Raw genomic sequence first — 27419 nt, 5'->3', positions numbered from 1 at the left:
TATTTTTACTGCATTTTCACATATGACAGGTGGAATTGTACCACAATGAAGAATAGTCTCATTTGCACAAGAGGTTCAGATATTGGACTCTAGCACAAGAAATGTCTCTTGGGGCTTAGTAATATACAAACGGATAGAAAAAAAATTGCCTTAAAAATTTCACCATTGTTTGACCAAACATCTGAAACGTTTTAATCACAGCTTTCATATATTAAAAAAGTCTCCTCCAGAGATGAAACTCCTTTATAAAATAAAACCTAGTCGCTATCATCTGACCCATGTTCTGAGCCTCGATCCGAGGCCTCATTGTTGGATGCCTCTGGCTCCGACTCGTTGCCAGAGCCTTGGCCAGAACCCTCGTTATCAGAGCCGCGCTCCGACTCGCCATCAGACTCTGCACTCGGGGAGGCCGGACGGGAGTCATTCTCTGAGCCGGCTGAGCCTGCCGAGGGGCTTCTCCCGGACTGCGCGGACTGCACTGACTCATTGTCCGACTGCTCAGAGCCAGAGGGCCTTCTCTTTCTGGATGGCTGGTCGCTGTCAGAATCCTCATCTGACTGCTGTCTTTGGGGCCTCCGGGGACTGCCGGCCTCGCTGCCAGACTTGTTCTGGTTGTCATCGGAGTCACTCTCTGAGGAGGCACGTCTCTTTGGCCCTTCATCCTCATCCGAGTCGCTGTTGCTGTTGCTGTTCCTGGGATGTCTGGCAGAGATAAGCGTGAGTTACATGCTGAGGACTCGGAAAACCACGCGCTCTGCTGAGCAGAGTACACTCTGAAAACCTAAGGGCACTTAATGCACTATGTCTCCACCTGGGTGATGGTGTTCATGTAGTGTATCTGTTTTATGTGCTCCTCTGTAAATGTGAGGTATCTCACCATAAAAAAGGAATTAAAAAGGAAAAAATAAGGTACTTCAGCTACAAGTCAGAATATAAATGGGACAGGATGACTGTCACGAATAAATGTCACAAATAAATGCTGATGTCAGGAATAACTGTTCATCAGAATGAAGCATTTCCCAATTTCATATTCAAAATTAGGAAAAGGAAGGGATACATTTATTTATTCTTTTTTTTTTCCTGGTGGTGCTGGGGATGGAACCCAGGGCCTTCTGTGGGCTAGGCAGGTGCTTTACCACTGAGCTATAATTCTGGCCCTATTTATTCCTATAAGCAAAGTAATAGCAATGAAGGTAAAGTCAGGATCTCAAATGGCTATGGGGACTGGAGTCCCAGGATGCCCAGTCGTATGCATCGCCTTCCTATGTATTGTCTACCTATGAGCTGTCTATGCTAACAGACACCTGAAGAGCACTGATGTCACTATTTCTCTCCTGGGATCTGCTACTGCGCTAGGTCCCTGTGCCATGACGAGACTCATGATGGCTGTGTTAACAGGGTCCTTCAGCTTGTCTACTTCTGCCCGGATCTTCCCTATCATCAGCTGATATGTGAAAGGGAAGTTGTGCTTGTGTGCAGCATGGTGGCAGCTCCCAGGGAGTCTTGGCTTCCTGGAGGCTCTGGAGGCAAGAGCCCACCCCTAACCGTGGAGATAGCTGCTTTGGAGCATGTGTCCTTCTCTGGCATCTTCCACAGTTTTGGTTTCCATGACACAGTCTAAGAAAGAAACATGGAGTCCTACAGAGTTCAGTCTGGGAAGGGAGGTGAATGACTGAAGAAAGGCTCTTTGTGTCTAAAGCTGAAGGAAGAAACCAGACACACATTATGTAACCTCGGTTCCTCTGAGAGAAGCTGAAGAAGAGAGACTTATGAGGGGATACTGCATATTCATTGTTTATACCTTAAAGGTCAGTGGGTCCTTTGCTGCCAACTTGCATCATTCTAACTGAAGCACATTCCATGGGGGTCAGCACACAGTTTATTATTTTTTTATTTATTTATTTTTGGTGGTACTGGCTATGGAACCCAGAGGCTTTCTACCTCTGGCTATACTCCGAGACCTATTTAATATTTTATTTGGAAACAGGGTCTCACTAAGTTGCTGAACGCCTCAATAAGTAGCTGAGGCTGGCTTTGAACCTGTGCAATCCTACTGTCTCAGCCTCTCAAGCATGAGGATTACAAGCATGAGCCACCATGCCCGGCTCTAGCAGTTTTTAAAAAAAATTTTTTGGTACTAGGAATTGAACCTAGAAGCATTTTACCTCCAAGCTATACTCCCAGCCCAATTTTATATCATATTTGGAAAAAGGGTCACACTAGGTTGCTGAAAACCTCAAAGTTGTTGTGGTTGGCTTTGAACCTGCAATCCTGTCTCAGCCTCGCAAGTACTGGGATTATAAGCATGGGCTACCATGCCCAGTCAGAACACAGTTTAACTGATGCAAATGGCTCAAATAAACTTGGCCTTGACTCAGGCACAGTTGTGGCTACGGCTCAGCCCACATTGAACCTGCCAACCTTTACAGTTTAGTAGGACTCACTCTTTGAAAACCACACATTTCTTCCCACTTATCATGTGTTCCTCTAACCAGCAGAGTGGGTAATGCTGTAGGGCAAAGCAAAGCAGTTTTAGGGAAAAGCAATCTGCATTTGTTTGTGTCTGCTAATGCCTTCACAGCAAAAGAGAATGGCAAATCTGCATAGGCAGTTTCCTACATACCTCCAATGCAGGATGCCAGTTCCCTACCCTCATCCCGTTAGACCTGTTCATCACCTCTACCCAACAAGGACTACCATTCTCCTCTAAGATTCAACTCAAATAACTTTTCTCTTATTGAAAACATCTCTTAACAACTTCCACCATCACCAACTTCAGATCAGCCCTGGTCCCTAGAGAAGTTAATGCAAAACCCAAGTGACAACACTTCTCACACTATAATGTAGTTCTGGTCTATTTGTTATTCTCTGCTGACTCTAGAGAAGAATTCCTTGGGGGAACTTAAGGGTCTGTATGTCTTTGTATCCCCAGCACTGAACACACGATCTCTTAGAATAGAGATCCAAGTGTTGATTGAATGAATGAATGAAAATGTTGACTGAAAATGTTGACTGGCCACTGAGGAATATGGTAAAGTATGGTCCTATGTGTCTTGGTCTAGGAATCCAAATGGGGAGCAACAGAGCTTGAGGGGCCAGTTGGGACAAACACAACTCAGCCACTTGGCTATGAGCTAAGAGTCCTGCAGGGGCAGTCTAGGGTAAGCCCATAGGGAGCAGACAGTGGTGAATCACCACTGCCCAGCAAGGAGGATATGACCATGAAATTCCCTGTCTCCTCACAGCCAGGACCAGGCTATTCCTAGTACTTTTAGTCAGTCAGTGGTGGGGCAGCAAAATGACACACTTCATTTAGGAGGATGTCACCTAGGAAATCTCAGCTGATATGTATAAAGAAAGAAGATTTCAAAACAGGACTTTTCCTTTGAAAGAGGTAGATGTAGTAGGTCAAATGACAGGGTTAGAACAATATGTTTGCTGAGGTTTCTTCCAGCTATAAGATTGCAAGAAGCTGAAAATACATTTTGGCACAGTGATTCTCCCCGTTCTCTGTTCCCTCTTCCTCTAATTTTCAAATGTCTGTTTTCCCTCATATTAAAAAAAAGAAAATATGTTTTTCCTAGTCCAGACAAGTTCCTTAACGATCACTTTTGGTTTACCCACATCATTAGAAGAATTTACCAGGGGAAAAATTCCTACCCTTCATCGGCAATTTTCAGTTTATCCTCATCTGAAGAATCATCACTTGATGATATTATGGCTTTGGATTTTATTTTTCCCTTCATTGAAGGAGGCAGACGTTCTGGCTTGGGCTAAAGAGAGAATGTCAAACATAATAGAAGAGTCAAGTCTCTATATTAATTAGAACATCTTATTAAATTGAGTTTGCATTATAATGATCCAATAAACTATGAAAACAAGCACTTGGGCTTGAAGAAGCTGCAGGGAAAGAGTAAGTTTAGTGCACTACAATCTTTTCTGTCTATTGGGGACAGAAAAAATACTGTCCTAGACTTACAGCCTTTTTCTTCTCTGCTCTTGGTGGACGGCGCTTTTTCGGTTTGGGGCCATTTTCTGTTTCATCATCATCAGATCCTTCTTCTCCCTTCAGAGGTCTGTGAAGACATCAAGGAGTTGTCAAGAGCCTCTCGTGCCTAGAAAGTCTAAGACTGCTTTACCATCAAAAATGTCACCCTGTGTATGGGTGCTGACCTCGGCCACACTGTACACTCCCCAAGGGCAGAGGCCAAACTTACTCTTGCTACACAAGTCTTAGGAGTCTGCGGAAACCATGTTGTTGCATAGCTCCCATCACTAATCTACACTTGAATCTGTGCTCAGCAGAGTGGTTGCCAATGTGAGAAAAGATCCAGGCTCCAGATCTCCACATTTGTCCCTCCTCTTCCTTCTAACAACTGACTCCAGGCCTGCTACTCATGTCCTCATCACATTCCAATGGCACAGGTCTGTGTCTGAATGATTTTGCCAGGTTCTTTCCCAGGTAGTTGGCCAAGGGTTGTAAAGGGCAGGTCTAGGTAAGACAGCTGAATGAAGGTTTCTGGACAGGAAAGCACCACAAGACAGGGACAGGACTACTTGGGAGGCACCTCCATGTGGCAGATGGGCAGGGCACCCTTATCTTACAGCAGATGACAATGGGTGCTTTCATACATACATATTCACATTTTGCATAGTGAGTGAGATCATGAGATAGGTATCACTATTATTGTTGTAAAGACAGGAAACTGAGGCTCAGTGATTTGCCAAGAACGCACCTGCGCAATGAGAGTGGACACAATTTACAACTTCTCATTCTACATCACATACATTTTCCAATAAACATTACAATTTTGAAGACACAAAAAAGGCAGAGGTGACTAACTTGAAGCTCTCAGAAGGAAAGCTGTTGAGATGTATGGAAATTAAGTACTCAAGGGATTTGTGTTGGGGTCTATATTAGGATTAAAGTTGAAAGTGGAGGGCACAAAAAGTCATCACTGTTCAGTAAGATCAAGTGGTTTGTAAATTCTTTTTTTTTTTTTTTTTTTGCAGTACTGGGGCTGGAACTCAGGAGCACTCTACCTCCGAGCAACACTCCCAGCCCTATTTTTTGTTCTTATTTTGAAACAGGGTCTCACTGAGTTACAAAGGGCCTAAGTAGTAGCTGAGACTGTCCTCGAACCCCAATCCTCCCATCTCCGCCTCCCAAATGCTGGGATTACAAGCGTGCGCCACCACGCCCAGCTGTGGTTTATAAATTCTAAACACAAAGATTCAGAAGGCGAAAGGCCTTTTGCTACTTTTCTAATGTTACTTAAAACAGTATGATGATACTACCGTCTCCTCTTTTTCTTCTTTCTCTCACCGCCCTCCTCCTCTTCGCCTTCTTGCTCACTGCCACTGCCCTTTCGTCTCTTCTTCTTTTTGGATATAGGTAGGTCATCATCGGTGTCATCATTGACAAACTCATCAAATTCTCCTCCTTTCTTAGAACGCTAAAATCCAAACAAGACTATAATCAGTTTCAGGCTGGTGTAATGTGGGGCTGGACTACTAAGATGTAGGAAGTATTCTACCATTCATTTGACAAAAGAGGGATCTCTTACTAAGTCACATGGAAAAAGAGCATGGTTAGGCCCATATTTAAAGATTTCTTATGTCTCAATTGGTTAAAACTTTGAAAAAAAAATCAACTACTTAAGAGGTCATTACAAGGTAAAAGGCATCTAGCAAACCTGGAAAGCATTTCTAAATAGGATATATATATAATATCCACTCAGGATAGATTAGGTCCTTACAAATACATCACAAGTTAAATGCATTTAATATACCTCGCCAAGCAAACCTCACAGCTTAGCAACAAGGTATACTATAGAGTGTTGATTGTTTACCCTAGTGACCATGCGGCTGTCTGGGAGCTGTGGTTCACTGCTATGGCCTAGCATCATCAGAGACTATCATACCATATATCTTTTTTTTTTTAATGGTACTAAGGATAGAACCCAGGGGCATTCTACCTCCAAGCCACACTTCCAGTCCTATTTTTTATTCTTTATTTTGAAACAGAGTCTCACTGAGTTGCAAAGGGCCTAAGTAGCTGAGACTGTCCATGAACCACGATCCTCCTGTCTCAGCCTCCTAAGTTCTGGGATTACAAGCATGTGCCACCAGGCCCAGCTCATACCACATATCTTTTCCCATTCAAAGTATGACTCCTACTAAATGTTTGTCATTTTTATACCACCATTAAGTTCAGGACCATCTGGGCAGGGAGTATGGCTCAGTATAGAGCACTTGATTATCAGCATATCATGAGGCCCTGGGTCCAATCCCTAGCATTGGCAGGGTAGGGTGGGGAGATGCAATGTCTATACTGAATACCATTTAAATAATTCTATGTGAGAAGTCTCTGTTAGTAAATGAAGATGGCAAAATTAAGAGTTGAGTACAAAGTAACTTAACCAATTATCTTCACTTCTGAAAGCCAAAGACAGAGACTAAGGTCATCAGCGATGGCAGATCCTGTCTTACCCGTCCACCACCACCTCCTCTTTTCTTCTCTTTTGTTGCTTCTGTCTCTCCAGTAAACATAAGAATATTTTTGGTCTTCTCTACATACTGGGCCCGCTGTTCCAAAAGTTTCTTTTGTTCTTCCTTTTCTCTGAGACGTTTCTCTTCCTATGAGAAAAAAAGAAAAGAACCAACCAAGTGTTCTTAAGATGAAAAAACTCACAGTGATAACCCTAGGTAGAAGACTTTTCTTCCTAACATAGAAAGTATATCAGAGTCCCTTAATTCTAGTATAACTGAACAGTAGATACCTGTTCTTTTAGAAGTTTCTGCCTCAGTAGCTCCTTTTCCTGTTCTTGCTTGGCCCGAAGCTCCCGTTCCTCCTCATCCTGTTTTCGAGCCCGGGCCACGTGGTACTGTGCCTGGCTCAGTAAGTCAGAGCACTGCCTAGAACATTTTAGATTTAGAGAAACATGAACACAGAATAATTTGTTCAAAATTCAAAGCATCTGTTTCCCATACACACATTGAAAAAATTTGAAGCAGGATGATTAGGTGATAAGTAAATTAACTCAATTAGCAAAATCAACTTAGTTTATCAGTGACAAGAGCTAGTAACATAGTGAAACAGAAAAGCATTTTCCCCCCACAATCTAACTACTTGTACTAAACCATATGTGTGTGTGTGTGTGTGTGTGTGTGTGTGTGTGTGTGTGTGTGTGTTTGTGGCACTAGTGATTGAACCCAGGGGCATTCTGCCTCTGAGCTACACTCCTAGCCCCATTTAATTATATTTATTTATTTATTCAGTACTGAGATTGAATTCAGGGTATTCTATCTCCGAGCTAGACCCCTAGCCCTATTTTTTATTTATTTATTTATTTTTTTTGCGGGTCTAGGGATGGAACCCAGGGGCATTTGACCTCTGAGCTACACCCCCTGCCCTATTTTTTTTATTCTTTATTTTGAAACCGGGTCTCACTGAGTTGCAGAGGGCCTCGCTAAGTAGCTGAGGCTGTCTGCGAACCATGATCTTCTGGTCTCAGTCTCTCAAATGCTGGGATTCCTATTTTTTATTCTTAATTTTTGTTTTGTTTTTTTGTTTTGGTGGTACTGGGGATGGAAAACAGGGGCTTTCTACCTCCAGGCTATACTCCCAGACCTATTTTATCCTTTATTTGGAAATAGGGTCTCACGAAGTTGCTAAGAGCCTCACTAAGTAGCTGAGGCTGGCTTCGAACCTGTGCAATCCTCCTGTCTCAGCCTCCCAAGAGCGGGGATTACAAGCGTGTGCCACCACGTCCGGCTTATTCTTAATTTTGAAACATGGTCTCACTAAGTTGTGGAGGACCTCACTAAGTAGTCAAGGCTGGCCACAAACCTGCAATCTTCCTGTCTCAGTCTCCCAAATTCTGGGATTACAAACATGTGCCACCACGCCCAGCTAATTTTAATTTTGAAACAGTCTAAGTTGCCAAGGCTGGCTATGAATCTGAGATGCTCCTGTTTCAGCCTCTCCAGTACTAGGATTATAGGTGTGTGCCGCCATATCTGGCAATACTAAACCTATTTTGCCAAATTCCCTGCAAGGAAAAGGTCTTGGTACTTTTTTAAAGGTCAGGAAGTCCCCAAGAGGAGTGTGCAAGGCCAGGAGTCCCTGTTTACTAAAGTGATACTTTTGAGTCCACACCAGTACTACTGCCGTCCCCCCCTCCCCCCCAGTCACCTTCCACAGACAGTAACATTACCTGGCCTCTGTAGCAGCAAGAGCCAAGTCAAATCTCATTTTATCTCCCACTTTACTCAAGTAACTGAAGTATCTAAATGGAATGAGAAAATAAAATATGTTAACCTTTTAGATTTTTATAATCTATTCTATAAAAATAGACTGAGAAAAGGCTTATTTCCTGACTTAGATGAATTTAATGAATAAAGAGTTATTATCCAATAGGATATACAACTCATTTTATTATTTTTTAATTTTTAACTTTTTTTTCGGGTCTGGGGATGGAACCCAGGGGCATTTGATCTCCAAGCTACACCCCCTGCCCTATTTTCTTTATTCTTTATTTTGAAACAGGGTCTCACTAAGTTGCGGAGGGCCTCACTAAGTAGCTGAAGCTGTCAGTGAACTGCAATCCTCCGGTCTCAGCCTTCTGAATGCTGAGATTACAAGAGTGTGCCACCATGCCTGGCTTCAGCCCTATTTTTTATTCTTTATTTTGAAAAAAGGTCTCACTAAGTTGGGGAGGGTCTCACTAAGTAGCTGAGGCTGTCTGAGAACCACGATCCTCTCATCTCACCCTCCCAAATTCTGGGATTACAAGCATATGCCACCACACCCAGATAAAATATGGGATAACATTATTGTCAGATTAATAAAAAAATGTAAAGCAAGCTTGCAAAAGTTAGCCAGCCAGATCTATGGCCCAGGCTACAAAATCCATGTCTGGCAGGATATAGCTATAGTTTGGTGCCACCTGGTGGCAACTATCTCCTTTTGCTTAAACACTGCTACAATGATTCTAATTGAGTTGTTTTTTAAGGGGCATGAGAAAGTTTTGTAGAACTAGGGATTGAACCCTGGGTCTTGTACATGCCAGCAAGCACTCTGCCACTCAAGCATAACCCCAGGCCTTTAACAACTTTGATTTTAAGACAGTGCCTTGCTAAATCGCCCAGGCTGGCCTCAAACTTGTAATCCTTCTGCCTCAGCCTCCTGAGCCAGGATTATAGGCATGTATCACTGTTCCCAGCAAGACAATGAGTTTTATTTTTTTGGTGGTGCCGAGGATGGAACCCTTCTACCTCCAGGCTACACTCCCAGACCTATTTTTATATATTTTTAAATTTGGAAACAGGGTCTCTTAAGCCAGTGGCTAGCTTTGAACCTGCGCGATCCTCCTGTCTCCTCCTCCCAAGCGTGGGGATTACAAGAGTGCGCCACCACGCCCGGCAGACAATGAGTTCTAAAGAAACAAATGATTTCAAAGGTTGTTCCTAGAAATTCCTTACCTATGTGCGAGCTCCAGTTCTTTCACAGCATTAAGTACTTCCTTCAGATTACTTTTCTCATCTTTCAGGACAGAGGTAGCTAATCTTTGTAAGACTAAGGCCACATTGAACATAAGAACTGTGTCACTGGGTGCTACATGTCTGGCCTGTAAACAAAAGAAAAGTATATATTTCACATGATCTAATGATATTTTCAGTCAAATAAGAGTGCTAGTAGGTTAAGTGAACACACACATAAAATAAAAACTACAAAAAAGAGGAAGGGACAAGGATAACAGTGAGTTCTCCTCATTACCTTCAGCAAAGTTTGCTTGCATTCTTGTAACTTGCCACACTTGAAGAGGGCCCGGGCCAAATAGAGAACAACTTCGGTATTTTGGTGCTTATAGAACTTTCTGAGGCAGTTTTCATACTGTCAAAAAAATTAATTAAAATGCCACAGAGATTAAGTGACTGATTAATGATTATTTTCATTTTATAGCAAATACTCTTATTTATTTATTTATTTTTATTTTTGTGACACTGGGGATGGAACCCAGGGGCTTTCTACCTCTGTGCTACCACCCCCTGCCCTATCTTTAATTCTTTATTTTGAAACAGGTTCTCACTGAATTGCAAAGGGCCTCACTAAGTAGCTGAAGCTGTCTGTGAACAGCGATCCTCCTGTCTCAGCCTCCCAAATACTGGGATTACAAGCGTGCACCACCACACCCGGCTATAGCAAATATTTTTTAAAGTTCTGTGAAAAGGTATTTTATTCTTTGGTTAATTTCAGAGAATAATTTGAGAAATTATTATTGTTGTTGTTATGATTATTATTTTGTACTGAGGATGGAACCCAGGGGGGCATTCTACCTTCAAGCTACACCCCCAGCCCTATTTATTATTCTTTATTTTGAAACAGGGTCCACTGACTTCCAAAGGGCCGAAGTAGCTGAGGCTGTACTTGAACCACGATCCTTCTGTCTCAGCCTCCCAAATGCTGAGATTACAAGCATGCACCACCACGCCCAGCTGAGAAATTATTTTTGATATTCATCAGGATATATTTTCACAATGTAAAAATCTGTTCACAAAATAAAACTAGATATTCTATATAGTTTTTTTCATTTGAAATTTAAAAGCCAGGCGTGGTGGTGCACACTTGTAATCCCCATGCTTGGGAGGCTGAGACAGGAGGATCGCACAGGTTCGAAGCCAGCCTCAGCTACTTAGTGAGGCTTTCAGCAACTTAGTGAAACCCTGTTTCCAAGTAAAATATAAAAAAAGGTCTAGGAGTGTAGCCCGGAGGTAGAAAGCCTCTGGGTTCTACCCCCAGTACCGTCAAAAAAAAAAAAAGAAAAAAAAAAAAGAAATTTAAAAAAATAATGAAAGCATAGAGACTAGAAATATATAGTCTCTTTTTCTTTTTTGTGATACTGGTGGTATCAAATTCAGGACCTTGCACATGCGAGTGCTGTACCACTGAGCTATACCCCAGCCCTGGAAACTCCTCATATCTTTAGCAATACTACCTAAAAATAGCATTGACCACTAACTAGAAATCATACAGTCTCCAGCACCTTTCTTTAGGATTTGTGGAACCTACTGGCAAGGAGCAAAAGAAGTCTTACAGTTGTAAATCTGTTAACTTGTAAAACCAACATGGTGATACAGTGTAAAACCAACATGGTGATAGTGTTCACTCTGATGTGAACATGGTACTTTTTGACTATGGAATACAACTTGTCATGGGTAATTGATAAGACAATTTCATGGAAAATAGTTAGATGAAAGTTTTTCCCTATATCTCCCCAGTGATTAATTTGCATTTCTAAAGGCAGTATTATCATTCTGCTGACCAGGAAGTTTCATCTCAATACAACCTTTGAGGTTACCATTTGCAACTATTTCGGTGACTATTGCCTTTCCAAGGTTTCAAACTGTTTTTAGAAAAAAGATACATTTCTCAAAGTCTGGACTACACTTTTCTTCTACCTTTTGTAAGAAGCTTGTTCCTTCTGACTGTAATATATCCCACAGAGCATAATTGCCTTTCTACTTTTTAATATATTATAGATGCTGAGTTGAGTACAACTCTTAGTTTAAGTTCAAGCACTCAACAGATATAATAAGTATGACAAAACTCTGCAAGCAGGAAATCTTATCCCCCGGAGATTGCTTTTTCTTTTTAAAAATAAGTCATTTAAGACAGGTACAGTGGTGCATGCATGTAGTCCCAGCTACCCGGGAGGCTAAAGTAGGGGCATCACTTGAGCCTAGAATTTGAGATTAACCTAGACAACACAGAGAGACCACATTTCAAAAAACACATAAATAAATGAATAAAGTAATTGATTTACCTTTTTGAAACTTAGTTCAGTTCCAGAAATTGAATGAAAAAAAACATTAAATCCTACTATTTTCTGGGTACTTACTAATGTGCGAGGCATGGTAGTGCCAAGTAATTCTCATATTGGATCCTCACAAAATTCTCTGGGGTTAAGGTACAATTATCTCCCTTATATAGGAAAAGTGGGTCAAAGATGTTCTTCGCCCAAGGCATGTAATTAGTGGTGGAACCAGGACTCACATCTGTCCGGACACCAAAGCCTGACCTTATCATTATATAATTATAAACCTGTGAATAGACACAGTATCAGAAGAGATGGCATGCAGCTCCACAACAGGGCCAGAATGGTAAAGAAAATATGTGGTCATTAACAAATGTGACATAAAGATATCTTGAAAGACAAGACATTACCATCTGAACAGCGCTGATATACTGCTTTTGCTCCACGTAGATGTGTGCTAAGTTCAACCACACATCACTGATATCTGCTGTTGCTTCTCTTACTTGGGCAAATACATCACGAGCTTCTCGGAAATATCCTTTGTGGGCCAAAACAGCTCCTAAAGTTATAAAAAGGCTCACATTTAATAATTTTCTAACTGCAGCCAGAAAAACAACTAAAAGCCCAACTTAAAACAACTACATTGATTATATGTGTAGAAAAAAATCTGATCTACAAGCATTCCTCCAAAAGCTGTCACTTCACAAATCCTTATGGATACTGAAGTCTTATAATCACCTATGCCATTAGCAGCATACAGGTTCTTGGCATCATTTCTAAGCACTTGTTTGTAGATGGCCAGAGCGCGATCCTGATGACGCTTTTCCTATAAACAGAAACAAGTATTGTTAAAAAATCTAAACAACACATAATATCAGGTGGTTGTTGTTGTTTTTTTTTTTTTTTTTTCAGTACTGGGAATAGAAGCCAAGGGCATTCTACCTCTATGCCCAACAATTTATTCTTTATTTTGAAACAAGGTCTCACTAAGTTGCAGAGGGTCTCACTAAGTAGATGAGGGTTGGCCTTGAACCTGTGATCCTCCTGTCTAAGCCTCCCAAGTACTAGGAATAAGAGTGTGCACCACCACACCAGCTTATCTTTTTTTATTTTATTTTTTTAAGTCAAAAAGAGATTACCTTTTCTCGGTCTCGGGTGGGTTGATGCAAAGTCTGGAGCCACACGTTGCCAAGGGCTAGCATAGAGTAAGTGTCACTCTGCGTGGATGGCTGTTTTAATATCCTCTCGAATTTCTTCTGGCCTGGACCCCATTCTTGTTTTGCCAAATGGAGATTACCAATCAAAGACCAGGCATCTGGATGATCCTGAAATATACATGTAAAAAGAAACAAAATCTATAAGTTTAGATAAAGAGAGGTTAATGACCTTTCTACAATAACTGACAATTGAAGGGTTGACAGAATACAACAGTGGTTTTCAAATTGAGAGCTGAGACCCATTAGTGAGGTGCAAAATCAATTTAGTGATTAATTATCAGCATATAAAATGTAACAGAACCAAATAAAGATACGATTGTATTACCCATTGGCAAGAGCAAATAATGATTTGCAAAACTTTCCTTTTGGCTGTTTGTATACACATACACACAAACAATAAGCGTGTACTAGACCTATAATGTGAAATCTATTTTTTACTTTGAGCTACATTTAAGAAATGTAGATGATGTCTACAGTTCCATTAAAAATGCTAAGAGTTTATGACTCTACAAACTTTTCCCACGGTACTAACTAAATTCCAAGTGAAAGTATTAATAAAAGACACACAAGCCAGGTCATACAGTTGATATGTAGGTAAAATGATAGGATGAGAGAAAGGAAGAAGGAAGGAAATAGAAGACATCTATGTAAACAACATGGTCCCTATTGTTACATGATTAATAATGCAACCTACTATCCTCCCCATTACCTTTAATAAGGGAAAAAAAGAAACCCACAAAAAAACAGAGATGTCAAGGTTACTAGAACCTGATAGCCATTAAGAGAAAAACTGGGTCAGGCATAGTGGTACACGCCTGTATTTCTCTCTACTTGGGAGGGAAGGCAAGAGAATCCCAAGTTCCAGACAGGCTTGAACAACTTAGCAAGACTCTATCTCAAAAATAAACAAGTCTGGGGATAGATGAGTGGGAGAACACTTGCCTAGGCCCTGGACTAAATTCCCCCAGCTTTGCATGCATGCATAAATAAAAATTTATTTTAGGGGATATAAAGTGAAAATAGTTATTTCTCTGAACTATTACCAACCTGATTAATCTGAAGAGCTTCCTTAAACCAATCTGAAGCCTCATAAAAGTTTCCTTTATCTCTGGCCATGGCTCCTAGGCGCAAATAGCCTAAAAACATACATTTAAACGATTTTATATTCATAATACTAGCTTTTAAGGTAGCAATTTTAAAGTAATACTTTTAAAACAATTGTTTTATTAACATATAAATATAACAAAGAACAGAAAAATTTCACAAGTAAAGAAACATCAAACATCAATGTAGCAAGTTAGAGTAATTTTCACCATCAAGCTTTTTTTTTTAACCATCAAGCCTCATATTTGGAATCTAAGATTCACCTCTTTAGTAAAAGAATCTGAATGCTAGTACCTTGTTCCAAGTTATTTCAAGCTATTTAAAAAGTTTAGCTAACTTTTCTCCAATGTACATTACTGTCAGTGTTTCTTTTCTCCCTCCCTCCTTTTTTTGGTGGTAGTGGGATTGAGCAAGGGGCATTCTGCCTCTGAGCTACACCCCAGCCCAATTTTTATTTTTTTGTTTGGAAATAGGGTCTCAGTATGTTGATGAGAGTCTCACTATTTGCTGAAGCTGTCCTTGAACCTGCAAACCTTCTGTCTCAGCTTTCCAAGTACTGGGATTACAAGTATGTCCCAACACACCCAGCTATTTTTCTTAAAAAGCTGTTTGTCATATGACAACAGTGAAAGCACAGACTATTAGGGACCCTGAGTTATAAGATCTGAGTTCTGTGGCTTTTCCATTTAAATAACAATATAGCACCACACAGATTTAACTTGTTTTCTCTGGAAAATGTCTTCTCAAGAAACCAATACCTCACTACTACCTAGCAAATAAATTTAATTTCAGGCTGATATTCAATTCAAATTTTATTTATTGTAAATCACTTTTGTATCCCTAGTGGCATGACAGATACTATGTTAAAAGCTTCTGATTTGACTCAGTCAAGACATCATGGTTAAGCTGGGTGTGGTGGGGCACATCTGTAATACCAAAACTTGGAGGCTGAGACAGGAGGATTGTAGGTTAGAAGATAGCCTCAGCAAGTAGCAAGAAGTGAGACTTTTAGCAATCGAGTAAGACTCTGTTTCAAAACAAAACATAAAAAGAGCTGGGGGTATAGCTCAGAGGTATAATGCCCCTGGGTTTAATCTCCAGTACAAAGAAATAGAGAAGAGAGAGAGAGAGAGAGAGAGAGAGAGAGAGAGAGAGAGAGAGAGAGAGAGAGAGAGAGAGGCAGACAGACAGACACAGATTGGGGGGGTGTAGGAGACAGACAGAAAAAGCACATCATGGTATTTATTTATTTATTTATTTATTTATTTATTTATTTATTTATTTATTTCAGTACTGGGGATGAAACTCAGGGGCATTCTCTGAGCTACACTCCCAGCCCTATTTTTTATTCTTTATTTTGAAACAGGGTCTCACTGAATTGCAAAGGGCATCACTAAGTAGCTCAGGCTGTGAACTGTGATCCTCTGGTCTCAGCCTCCCAAATGCTGGGATTACAAGTGTGTGCCACCATGCCCAGCTTACATTATTCTAAATAAAGTAGTTTCCCATTATCTTTGGGAGATAAATTCCAAAACCCCTAGTAAATACCTGAAATTGCAGGTAGTACTCAACCCTACATATTGGTTTTTCCCCCCGAGATATATATACCTATGATAATTTAATTTATAAACTAGACACAACAATAGATTAACATTAACTAATAATAAAACAAGTAAATAAACAAGTAAAGCCAGGTGTGGTGGCGCACGCTTTATAATCCCAGCATTTGAGAGGCTGAGATAGGAGGATCGAGATTCGAGGATAGTATCGGCTACTTAGTGAGGTCCTTTGCAACTCAGTGACACCATTTCATAATAAAGAATAAAAAAATAGGGCTGGGGTGTTGCTTAGAGGTAGAATGTCCCTGGGTTTCATCCCTAGTACCGCCAAAAAATAATAAAAATAAAATAAGACAATTATAACTATATATATATATATAATAAAGTAAAATAAAGGTCATTTTAATACAAGTATTGTTATATCCCAGTATTAAATCTGATAACTGTGAGAGCTACTAAATCACCAACAGGCTGGTAGCGTATACAGCATGGATATATTGGACAAAGGGATGATTCATATCCTGAGCTAGATGGAGTGGGACAGCATGAGATTTCATCATACTACTTAGAATGGCATGTAATTTAAAACTTATGAATTGCTTATTTCTGAAATATTTAATATTTTGGGACCAAAGTTGAGCAGGGATAAATGGAACTGTGAAGCATGAAACTGAAGATGAGGAATTACTGCCTAAGTAAATTATTATTATTATTTTTTTGTGGTACTGGGGATGAAACCCAGTGGCATTCTACCTCCGAGCTACTTCCTCCACCTCAACTGTATTTTTTTTCTTTTTTATTATTCTTTATTTTGAAACAAGGTCTAAGTTGTAGAAGGTCTCACTGAGTAGCTGAGGCTGACCATGAACTGTGATCCTTCTGACTCAGCCTCTCAAGTACTGGGAATTACAAATCACCATGCCCGGCTAGTAAATAATTTTTTAATTATAAACTTTCCATGTTTTACAATGTTCAGGTTGTTAAAATTCAAATAGAGCTGGGCGTGTTGGCACATGCTTGTAATCCCAGTACTTGGGAGGCTGAGACAGGACGATTGCATAGGCCAGCCTTAGCTACTTGGTGAGGCTCTCAGCAACTCACTGAGACTATTTCCAAATAAAATATAAAATAGGTTTGGGAGTATAGCCCAGAGGTAGAAGGCTCCTGGGTTCCATCCTCAGTACTGAAAAAAAAAAAAATCCAAATAGAACATTTTAGTAATAATTGTTTCAGGGAAACCTATTCTCTATTATAAACATTGTAAAAATGTTGATATGAAATCAAAGCAGGACAATTACAAAGGTAAATCCATTTAAATATGCCAAGGAGTTGTTAAAAACATAATGAACATGGACTAATCACTGAATATGGTCTAAGTGGATTTTATGTCTTTTATTTTCTATGATATAAGTAAAGCTGCATCTTCCTTCCTTCCTTCCTTCCTTCCTTCCTTCCTTCCTTCCTTCCTTCCTTTTCTTTCGTTTTATTTTTATGGTACTTGGGGTGGAACACAGGGGCTCTTCTACCTCCGGGCTATACTCCCAGACCCATTTTATACTTTATTTGGAAACAGGGTCTCACTAAGTTGCTGAGAGCTTCGCTCAATAGCTGAGACTGGCTTCAAACCTGAGCGATTCTTCTGTCTCAGCCTCCCAAGCTCTGGAATTATAAGAGTGCGCCACCATACCCGGCTAAGCTGCATTTTCTTTTAAGGCCACAGATCTGAAAAGAGGACATCAGAACCTTCAAAATTTATTACTATTGGCTCTAAGAAAATTTTTTTTTTCCAACTAAGTTTTTGCTGCTATTGCGGGAGTTTGTAAATTTCATTACATAATACAAGTTTAAGATACTCACAGTCAACATAATTAGGATGTTCTCGTAAGATATTTTTATACAGTTTTTCTGCTTCATGAAATTCACACATCGCCTCATACAGCCTGGCTAAATTGTATGATGTGGTAACAGAAATGGCATTATAATAGTGTTCATCGTGCTCAGCTTCTGCCTTTGCACGATCCAATGATGCCAAAAAATATTTCTAGGAGAAAGAAAATTACATTATTAAAAGATTTGATATATCTAAAAAAGTATGGATTCAACCTGATCAAACATAAATGAAGAAAAGATTTCGATTTCCCTACCTTTGCCTCCCCTAGGTTTCCAAGTCTAAAATGGAGGGCACCAACATTATTTAGAATCTCAGGGGGAACATCAGCCTGTACTTTCTCCTGAAGGATTCGTGTTGCTGTTCCGTAAGCTGAAAGGGCACCCTATTTTTTATGGTGGAAAAAATAAGGTACATGTGCGAATCAAAGAGAAATACTACACCAAAATTACAAAAAACACATCATATAGGAGAAAAAAAGCATGACTACAAGACCTGTATATCAGTCTGTTCTAAAATTTGTGCCAATTCGATCCAAGCTTCAACATCATCGGGATATTGTTCTGTGACCTTCTTCAAATGGCCCTGGGACAAAATAAATCATTATACTAATGCTTTCAAAGTAAGAAATGGTAGCTATTTGAACCTGCTTGAGAAGTCAACCGTTTTGCTATCAAGTGGAATAAGCTCAGCTAACAAAACTGCTTCAACTAAAGATCTACTAGCAATAATAAATGAAGGTTGGGAGTCTTGGGATTGCTAACAGAAAAGAGCTAAGATTTAGAAAAATGTACCTTGGCAATATCCCGTTTTTCCTGATCTTCTGAGGCAGCATATAGAGAGCCAAGAATTTTCATAGTTTCATAATTATTAGGATAAGCTTTCAGAACTTTCTCAAAGCACTGAGATGCATTTTCTTTGTCACCTCGATAAATATACATCTGTCCCAAACCAAAAAATGGCAGCACAAAAGAGGACGAGGCAAACTGTGTGGCTTGATAGTAGTACTGAAAAGCTTGGTCATAATCTTCCTGAAAATGGTAACAACATGTACAAAAGTGTTAAAGAGACTTGAAAAACTACCAAGAAAAAGAACTAGATATTTAGAGAAGTTAAAGAATCACCTTACCTGAACATGGAATGATCTAGCCAGCTGATAGCAGCTTTCTGCCTGCATGGCCTCCACTTCCGTATTATGGAATGCATGGAGAGCCAGGTGCTGGACTTTACTATAATCCTGAATAACGGAGACCAGAAAAATCAGTCGATTGGTGTCTAAAGATTAGCTTGGACAGCTGCTTTGTAAACAGTTAACACTTCTTTAGCGGAAAGATACACTTCTGCTCCCTAAATATTTGCCCTTTAGTACTGTAACAGTTATGGCCTAAAAGTAACTCAGCATGAAAGAGAAATGTGCTTCTATAGTCAAAGAGTAAAGCAGTGTGGTTTGCTATGTGGACTTAGGCTATAAACTCTGCTTCAAATGACTAATCCACAGAATGAGGATAAGATTACTTACCATGGAGAAGTGTTGTGAAGATTATAGAATATTTGAAAGGCACTTTTAACAGTGTTTAGGATTTAGTAAGCATTGATGCATACTAACAACAGTAACAACATAGTAGCTCTTATTAATAAGACCAGTGATATTTTTTTGAACTTTAATTTAAATTACTATGTAACTATTTAGAGTTCTTTGTACAGTTTATTATCAGACTCCAATATGGCAGATTAAACTTTTAAGTTTAGTGCATAAAAATTTTGTCAATGAAATCTTAGATTTAGTATTCTTTTTTTTTTTTTTGGTGGTACTGGGGGTGGAACCCAGAGGCTTTCTACGTCTGGGCTATACTCCCAGACCTTTTTTTTTTTAATATATATTTTATTTGGAAACAGGGTCTCACTAAGTTGCTGAGAGCCTCACTAAGTAGCTGAGGCTGGCTTCGAACCCGTGTGATCCTTCTGTCTCAGCCTCCCAAGCATGGGGATTACAAGCGTGTGCCACCACGCCCGGCTTAGATTTAGTATTCTAAGAAATCTAAAATACCATTGCTTCTACAGAATCAGCAGCAACTTTAAATAGGGCTGGGGATGTAGCTCAGAGGTAGAATACCTCTGGGTTCAATCTCCAATACTATTTAAAAAATCATGATCATCATGCAAAAAAAATATCAACTCTTTTTGCCTATATAAGTACACTCAAATTCTATGACATAGGTGCTTGACTGTCTGGATCCAATGCGTTGCCTATCATAAGCCCACCAGATGTTATGCTTTTACTAAACCAAACTGCTAAGCATATTTCATGTATCTATGCCTTTCCCTTTTCAACCACCTGGTGACTGCTTCCTAAAAACCTAACAAATGAGCCTTTCTGTTATGGTGAAAACTTTCCTTAATCACTTCCTCATTTCTCTACCATAAATGGGCAGAGACCTTTATTTTTATATCCACATTTGCTTATTTGTCTGTGTTTTCTATGAAATTGAACTCCTTGAGTGCAGAGACCATGTCTTGCTCACATGCACATCTTATTGCAGTGCTGGACACAGTATGAAGGTCAGTAAATATTAAGTGAATGAATAAATGTATCCATCCCAGGTAATAAAAACTCCAGTTTGTGGATAAAAAAAACTCTGATATTTTCAAGCTAAAAAAATTAAAAAAAAAGGATTTGATTGCATTCAAGAAAATAAAAAACAGAATTTTAAAATAAATGACACCTACTTTTTTGAAGAAAAAGTGATTTGCCAAGTGATTCAATACCATAGGGTTGCTAGGATCAATGGTATAAGCTCTGGAAAGAAGTTGGACACCATTTTTGATAGAATCAGCCTAAAAGAAAACATTGCAACAGAGTAAGTAAAAGCATTACTTATTTAGCACTTTTCAAAGTTTTCTTTACAGTTTCAAGAAATAAGGTTGTATAACTCTAAGTTCACATACCAAGACATACCTCTTATTTGTTTATTTATTTATTTTGTGGTGCTGGGGATGGAAACCGGGGCATTCTACCTCCTAGCTACACCTCCAGCCCGATTTTTCATGGTCTCACTGAGTTGCAAATGGTCTCATTAAGTAGCTGAGGCTTTCCATGAACCACGATCCTCCTGTCTCAGCCTCCCAAAAGCTGGGATTACAAGTATGTGCCACCATGCCTGGCTCATACCTTTTGTTTTCACCAACAATAAAAAATTCAAATAATGAGTCACCAAATTGTTAGAATTTAGTTTTATTAACAAAACTTAATTATAAGCTAGACACAATGACACATGCTAGTAATCTCAGCCATTAGGGAAGCTGAGGCACGTGCATCACAAATTTGAGAATAGCCTAGGAAATTTAGTGAGACCTTGTTCAAAATAAAAATTTTAAAAGGGCTGGGGATGTACCATTGAGTTCAGTACACATACAAACAAACAAACAAACACACACACACAAACGGGCAAGTGATATAGCTCATTGGTTGAATGCTTGCCTAGCATGGACAGGTCCTGTGTTCAATCTCAAGCACTGTGAAAACAAAACCCCTTAATTATAGAAGCACCCCCACTGTAAAGAATTCCCTACTCTTTGATATTGGGTTCCTATAATAAATATATTTGAGATCAGTCTTATATAGAGTATAATGAATCCTAGGGCAAATAATAGAAAAACATTACAAAAAACTGTATTTTCAACAGCTTTATTTGAGTTTGATTGAATGATACACTTTGAGTGATTGGTATGTGCTAAGTTGATGGAGACAGCGACCTGTGTGCCGCTTCATCATTGTGACAGGAACTAGAAGCGTCTTGCAGTTTTTTAGTATTTACATTGCCTTTTAATCCTTGAAATTGATTTTTCTTGAGGGGCGAGTGTCGCTTTTTTCCTCTTGTTATTTTCTCTTGTTCAGTTCTTGCTTGAGAATTTTCTACTTTTTAGTCCCTGCCTCAGCTGTCTTCCTGATGTAAAATACCTCTTATCCTACTAACAGAAAGGAGATCTTATAGTGTATGAAGATCTTTTTTTTTTTGGTGGCACTAGGGATTGAACCTGGAGGCATTTTACCTCTGAGCTAAACCCCAGCCCCATTTTATTTCTTATTTGGAAACAGGGTCTCACTAAATTGTGGAGGACCTCCTAAGTTGTCAAGGCTGGCTTCAAACCTACGATCCTCAGCCTCCCAAGTACTGGGATTACAAGCATGGGACGCCATGCCCGGTTTATGGAGATCTTTTGAGTTCAGGAAGAAAAGCTCCCTTCCTCTCCTCCTTAGCCCCACAGGATGAATGATGGCTGATTTAAACCAATCAAGATAATCTATTCCTCTCATCTGGAGACTGGCTTCAGATGAAGGTTTTCAACTGAGGACAATGTCATTTCTGGTTATCACAACCGGGTAGTTAGTAGGTAGATTTCAAGAATCCTGTTCAATACCCTACAATGGATGGGATAGTTATTCACAATGAAGAATTCTAACCCAAAATGCCACTAGTGCTGATGCTGAGAAAACTGGCAATCCTGTTTGAGATGATTATATTTAAGAGGCATGCCGAGGAACACCTTCTCAATATAAGACAGCGCTTATCTAAGGAAAAGCCTTTTATCCTTTTCCTCCTTCCTTAAACCCTGTGTTTAAGTCTGTGTAGTGTGTTCTTACTTTCAAATGATAAACAGATCTGCAATCCTTTTTTGAGATTCTGAAATCCACAAAGTTCTAATAAAACAAGGTTTTGGGGTGTTTTTTGTAATCTTGGAGCAAATTCATTTGGTAATAACATTTTCCTGCATTGTAAGGCTATTAGTATGAAATAGCACTTATTACGTAGCACAAAAATGGCTGCTTTTGGGGTGGTATCCCAAACTAGAGTGTCATATATTATGCAGTATGGGCATCATATTACCTTTCCAGGATCAAAAATCTTGATTTCTAAGACATATCTGGCCCCAAGAGTTTTAGATATGGAACTGCAGGCTAGACAAATCAGTCAGAAACGAGGTACTTTCTCCCTCACATACCTCTTTATTGTTGAGTTCTAGAACAGCCAGTCCAACGAGTGCTCCCACACATTTGGAATTAAGTTCCAGGGCTCTGCTGAATGCTAGACGAGCCTTCTCTAGTTTGTTAAGTTTTACAAAGCAATGGCCCATTCCTAAACGAACTTCAGCTAAAATAAATAAATAAAAAATAAAATTAAGTCATTTAATCTGTCAAACTAGGGCATTTTTAGGGTACAGTTACAAAATGTTTGAACATTTTTTATTTATGAGCTGCAAAATCCCCCAAATTAGCCTTAGTATAACTACCCTACAAAATCTCTTGGACTCCCATAAACTTGGTTTTACTAGAGGTTAGAGTTAGTTAGATCAAATTCTACCCCTCTCCCCTATCATGGCTCTCCTCCCACATGGAACAAAACACCAATAATACTGATATTTTTCTTGTCTTTCAACATCCCTGCTAAACTATACCTTCATCACCATACCTGGCTTAATTTCTAATTTTTTTTTTTTTTTTGGTGGTACTGGGGATTGAACTCAGAGGCCTTCTACCTCCAGGCTATACTCCCAGACCTATTTTTTTATATTTTATTTGGAAACAGGTTCTTGGTAAGTTGCAGAGAGCTTTAGCTGAGGCTGTCTGCGAACTTGCCTCTGGAATGCCGGGATTACAAGCGTGCGCCACCACGCCCAGCTTCCCCAGCCCTATTTTTTTTATTCTTTATTTTTTCCAGTACTGGGGGTGGAACTCAAGGGTATTCTACCTCCAAGCTACACCCCCAGCCCTAGTTTTATTCTTTATTTTGAAACAGGGTCTCACTGAATTGCAAAGGGCTCAAGGTGTAGCTGAGGCTATCCGCCAACCGCGATCTTCCTGTCTCAGTCTCCCAAATGCTGGGATTACAAGTGTGCATCACCACACCCAGCAATTTATTCTTTATTTTGAAACAGGGTCTCACTGAGTTGCAGAGGACCTCACTAAGTAGCTGAGGATGTCTATGACACGATCCTCCTGTCTCAGCCTCCCAAATGCTGGGATTACAAGTGTATGCCACCATGCCCAGCTTAATTTCTAATTTTTTTTTAGAAGAAACTTTTTCATCTTTTTCCCCCTAATTTTTATTCTTTATTTGAAACAGGGCCTCACTGAGTTGCAAAGGACCTCACTAAGTAATAGCTGAGGCTGTCCTCGAACCACGATCTTCCTGTCTCAGCCTCCCAAATGTCAGGATCACAAGCATATGCCACCACTTAATTTCTAATTCTAAAGGAGCAATCTTTAATCATGTTACAAAATTTTCATTAAGACCTTAATATTGCATCTAATTATATGCACATGCCATCATTCACCAGAGCTATGCCTATACATGCAACCTCAATTCAAGGCTGTATCAGAAGGCAGACCTGTCTCTATCTAAGGCCAACCTCTCTTCTGGTCCCTGGAGCCCTTCTAAACTATTTGAGGACACTGATCCAGCAACCCTCCCTTTTTTTATTCCCTGCATCATAAAATGTTTCCTCTACTGGATCATTCTCATCCACATTAAACCACTCACCCCCATCTTATAAAAATCTTTTCTTAATTCTACTTCCCTTTCTAGCTGTCAACTTATTCTGGTTCTTCCCTTAAAAATAAATCTCCTTGCCGGGTGTGGTGGCGCACGCTTGTAATCCCCGCGCTTGGGAGGCAGAGACAGGAGGATCGCGCAGGTTCGAAGCCAGCCGCGCGCGCTGGCTTATGAGACCCTGTTTCCAAATAAAAAAGTATAAAAAATAGGTCTGGGAGTGTAGCCCGGAGGTAGAAGGGCTCCCAGGAACCCCAGTACCACCAAAAAAAAAAAAAAAAAAAAAAAAAAAAAAAATCTCCTTAAGAGATCTAACCCTGTGGCCTCTATTTCCCTTCCTTTCATCACTTTCTCTTAAATCCACTCCAGTGAGGTACTCCCTCTCATTATTCCAGTAAAACTACTCTTATCAGTCACCAATGACTTGCATGCTGCTAAATCAATCATCCCCTGTCCCTATTTTACTTGGTAGCAACACATCAGTTCCCTCTAGAAACATACATTTGGCTTCAAGGTCACTGTACTTACCATGTTTTTCTCCTACAGCCCTAGCTACTCCTTCTCAGGTGCCTCTGCTGATTCTTCCTCATTTTTCTAACCTCTAAATATCAGAGTGCTCTAGGGCTCCATTCCTGGACCTCTTCCATCTACATTCACTTCCTAATGACTTCATGGAGTTTCATGGTGTATACCATCTTTATGTTGATAACTTCCAAATTCCTTATTTCAACCCAGACCTCTTGAATAAACTCTGATTGCTGTACTTACTGCCTCTAAACTCATTCTTGCTCAATATGGAGGCATAGGTTTATAATCCCAGTGCTGAGAAACAGAGAGGAGGATCACAGGTTCAAAGCCAGCCTTTGCAACTTAGCAAGGTTCTCAGCAACCTAGTGAGACCTTATTATTATTTTCTTTTCCAGGTCTAGGGATGGAACCCAGAGGCATTTGACCTCCGAGCTACACCCCCTGACCAATTTTTTATTCTTTTATTTTGAAACAGGGTCTCACTAAGTTGCAGAGGGCCTCACTAAGTAGCTGAGGCTGTCTGCGAACCGCGATCCTCCAGTCTCAGCCTCCCAAATGCTGGGATTACAAGCGTGTGCCACCACGCCCAGCTCAGAGGCCTTATTTCTAAATAAGAAATAAAATCAGGCTGGAGAGCACAGCTTGGATGTACAAAGCCTCTAGTTTCATCCCCAATATCAAAAATATAAATAAAACTCTTTCCTCTTGGAACTATTTTGCAAATGTAAAAGATTATAACCCCACTCTTTCAATTGCTTTTTAAAAATTTGCCTTTAAGCCGGGCGTGGTGGCGCACGCTTGTAATCCCCGCGCTTGGGAGGCAGAGACAGGAGGATCATGCAGGTTCAAAGCCAGCCTTGCTGGCTTAAGAGACCCTGTTTCCAAATAAAAATATAAAATAGGTCTGGGAGTGTAGTCCGGAGAAGGATTCCACCCCCAGTACCACAAAAGAAAAAAAAAAATTGTCTTTAAACTGGGCATGTTGGCGCACACTTGTAATCCCAGTGCTTAGGAGGCTGAGATAGGAGAATCACACAGGATTGAAGCCAGCCTCAGCAACTTAGTGAGACCTTGTTTTCAAATAAAATATAAGAAAGGTCTGGGAGTGTAGCCCAGAAGTAGAAAGCCCCTGGGTTCCATCCCCAGTACCACAAAAAACAACAGCAACAAAACAAAATTTGCCTTTAACTACTGTCTTTCACTCACACATCACATTTACTCTGTCGACTCCCCCTTCAAAATCTACCTAGAATCTGATCATTTGCTCCATTTCTACTAGAACCACCCTATGTGGCCACAATCATGGGTGACCTGAATGACTCTGACAGCCTTTCCCTAGTCTGCTCACTTCTCTCCTTGTCCCTTTACTCCACATCCCCCTCTGGTGTCAACTCAGAAGCTCAAATGATCCTCTCAAATATGTCAGCTTATGTCATTCCTCTGCCCAAAGCTCTCTAATGGTTTCCTCTCTCTATAACAGCTAAGTCCTTATAATAATTCAGGATGGCCTACATGCTTTAGTACTGGCCCATTATCTTTTATCCCATTTTTTACCCCTACCACCAACACTTGAGATACACTGGCCTTCTGTTTTTCAAACTTGCCAAGAATAATCTTTCCTCAGGATCTTTGTACTTCCTATGCTCTCTCTCTCTGGGAATGATATTCTCTTAATATGTCCATGGTTCTTAGTATATTTTAAGTCTTTACACAGATGTTATGATCTCTGATGGATCTCCCTGGCCATCCCTTCTAGGAGACTCCTAATGCTTTTCATAGCTTTTTTTAAAAAATTTTTTATTAATTAATTAATTTATTTTTGGGTGGTACTGGGGTTCCTGGAAGCCCTTCTACCTCCGGGCTACACTCCCAGACCTATTTTTACATTTTTATTTGGAAACAGGGTCTCTTAAGCCAGCACGCGTGGCTGGCTTCGAACCTGCGTGATCCTCCTGTCTCTGCCTCCCAAGCGCGGGGATTACAAGCGTGTGCCACCACGCCCGGCCTCTCATAGCTTTTTAAAAAATTTTATCTTATCCATCTTCTTAGCCCTTGCCAGTATCTTACACAGTATATGTACTTCTCACTTACTTTCTGGAAAGTGAATTACAAAAAAGCAGAAACTTTTTTTCTCTTTGATTCATTGTTGCATTCCTAGGTTTAGAAGAGTAACTGGTACATAGTTGGTACTCAATAGAAATTTGCTAAATGAATGACATTTTGGAAAGAAAAATAGTATAGGACAAGATCTATTATCCAGCTTTTAAATCAAACATAACAATATCAAACATATCTTGATTCTGTCATTTCAACATGCCAACATTATCTTTTCATAACTGACTTCATATGTAACTGACAAAGTTTGAATATTTTAAGTTGGGTAATACACAGCTTAGACCTAAAATGAAGATATTCTTTTACCTGGACATCCTGGATTAGTACGCAATGCTTTCTTATAATAAGCAAGAGCTCCTCTGTAATCCTTCTTGTTGAATGAAATGCAAGCTTTACCTGTGGTGATTTTAAAAAACATGCACTCTCTGGTTAAAGAACATAAATCAGCTATGCTTTACACTCTATGAAATACATCTCTCAGTAAGAATACTTGAAAATAGTGAACACATTTTTCTAAAATCTTTTTTCCTAAGATTATTTTAATTTATGCTTAAATCAAAACATCCTACCGTTATATTAAATGGCATAAAGCAACAGTTGAAATAGCTTACAGTTCTTTAAGTAGAGATTGCTTAGTGACT

At 39.8% G+C, this 27419-nt stretch overlaps 1 protein-coding gene across 1 annotated transcript in view; it reads right to left on the bottom strand.

Annotated features, from left to right (window-relative positions):
- Window positions 1-257: 257 nt before the first annotated feature.
- Window positions 258-27419, bottom strand: part of CTR9 (CTR9 homolog, Paf1/RNA polymerase II complex component) — a gene marked incomplete at both ends in the record, with an annotated part of 32143 nt that continues 4981 nt past the window's right edge. Inside the window, 21 exons of the mRNA XM_080705487.1 lie at window positions 258-702; window positions 3661-3773; window positions 3980-4076; window positions 5299-5456; window positions 6493-6639; window positions 6783-6918; window positions 8220-8291; window positions 9487-9632; window positions 9782-9898; window positions 12230-12378; window positions 12558-12645; window positions 12959-13144; window positions 14084-14172; window positions 17557-17740; window positions 17844-17972; window positions 18083-18172; window positions 18382-18618; window positions 18717-18824; window positions 20315-20422; window positions 22589-22737; window positions 27085-27174. Of these exons, the coding sequence (XP_080561613.1) occupies window positions 258-702; window positions 3661-3773; window positions 3980-4076; window positions 5299-5456; window positions 6493-6639; window positions 6783-6918; window positions 8220-8291; window positions 9487-9632; window positions 9782-9898; window positions 12230-12378; window positions 12558-12645; window positions 12959-13144; window positions 14084-14172; window positions 17557-17740; window positions 17844-17972; window positions 18083-18172; window positions 18382-18618; window positions 18717-18824; window positions 20315-20422; window positions 22589-22737; window positions 27085-27174 (3038 nt within the window). The remainder of the gene's footprint in view (window positions 703-3660; window positions 3774-3979; window positions 4077-5298; window positions 5457-6492; window positions 6640-6782; window positions 6919-8219; window positions 8292-9486; window positions 9633-9781; window positions 9899-12229; window positions 12379-12557; window positions 12646-12958; window positions 13145-14083; window positions 14173-17556; window positions 17741-17843; window positions 17973-18082; window positions 18173-18381; window positions 18619-18716; window positions 18825-20314; window positions 20423-22588; window positions 22738-27084; window positions 27175-27419) is intronic.

The sequence above is a fragment of the Muscardinus avellanarius genome (assembly GCF_963383645.1).
Source record: "Muscardinus avellanarius genome assembly, chromosome: 1".
Taxonomy (NCBI): Eukaryota; Metazoa; Chordata; class Mammalia; order Rodentia; family Gliridae; genus Muscardinus; species Muscardinus avellanarius.
Note: the sequence above shows the minus strand (reverse complement) of the source record. Positions and strands in the feature narration are given on the sequence as shown.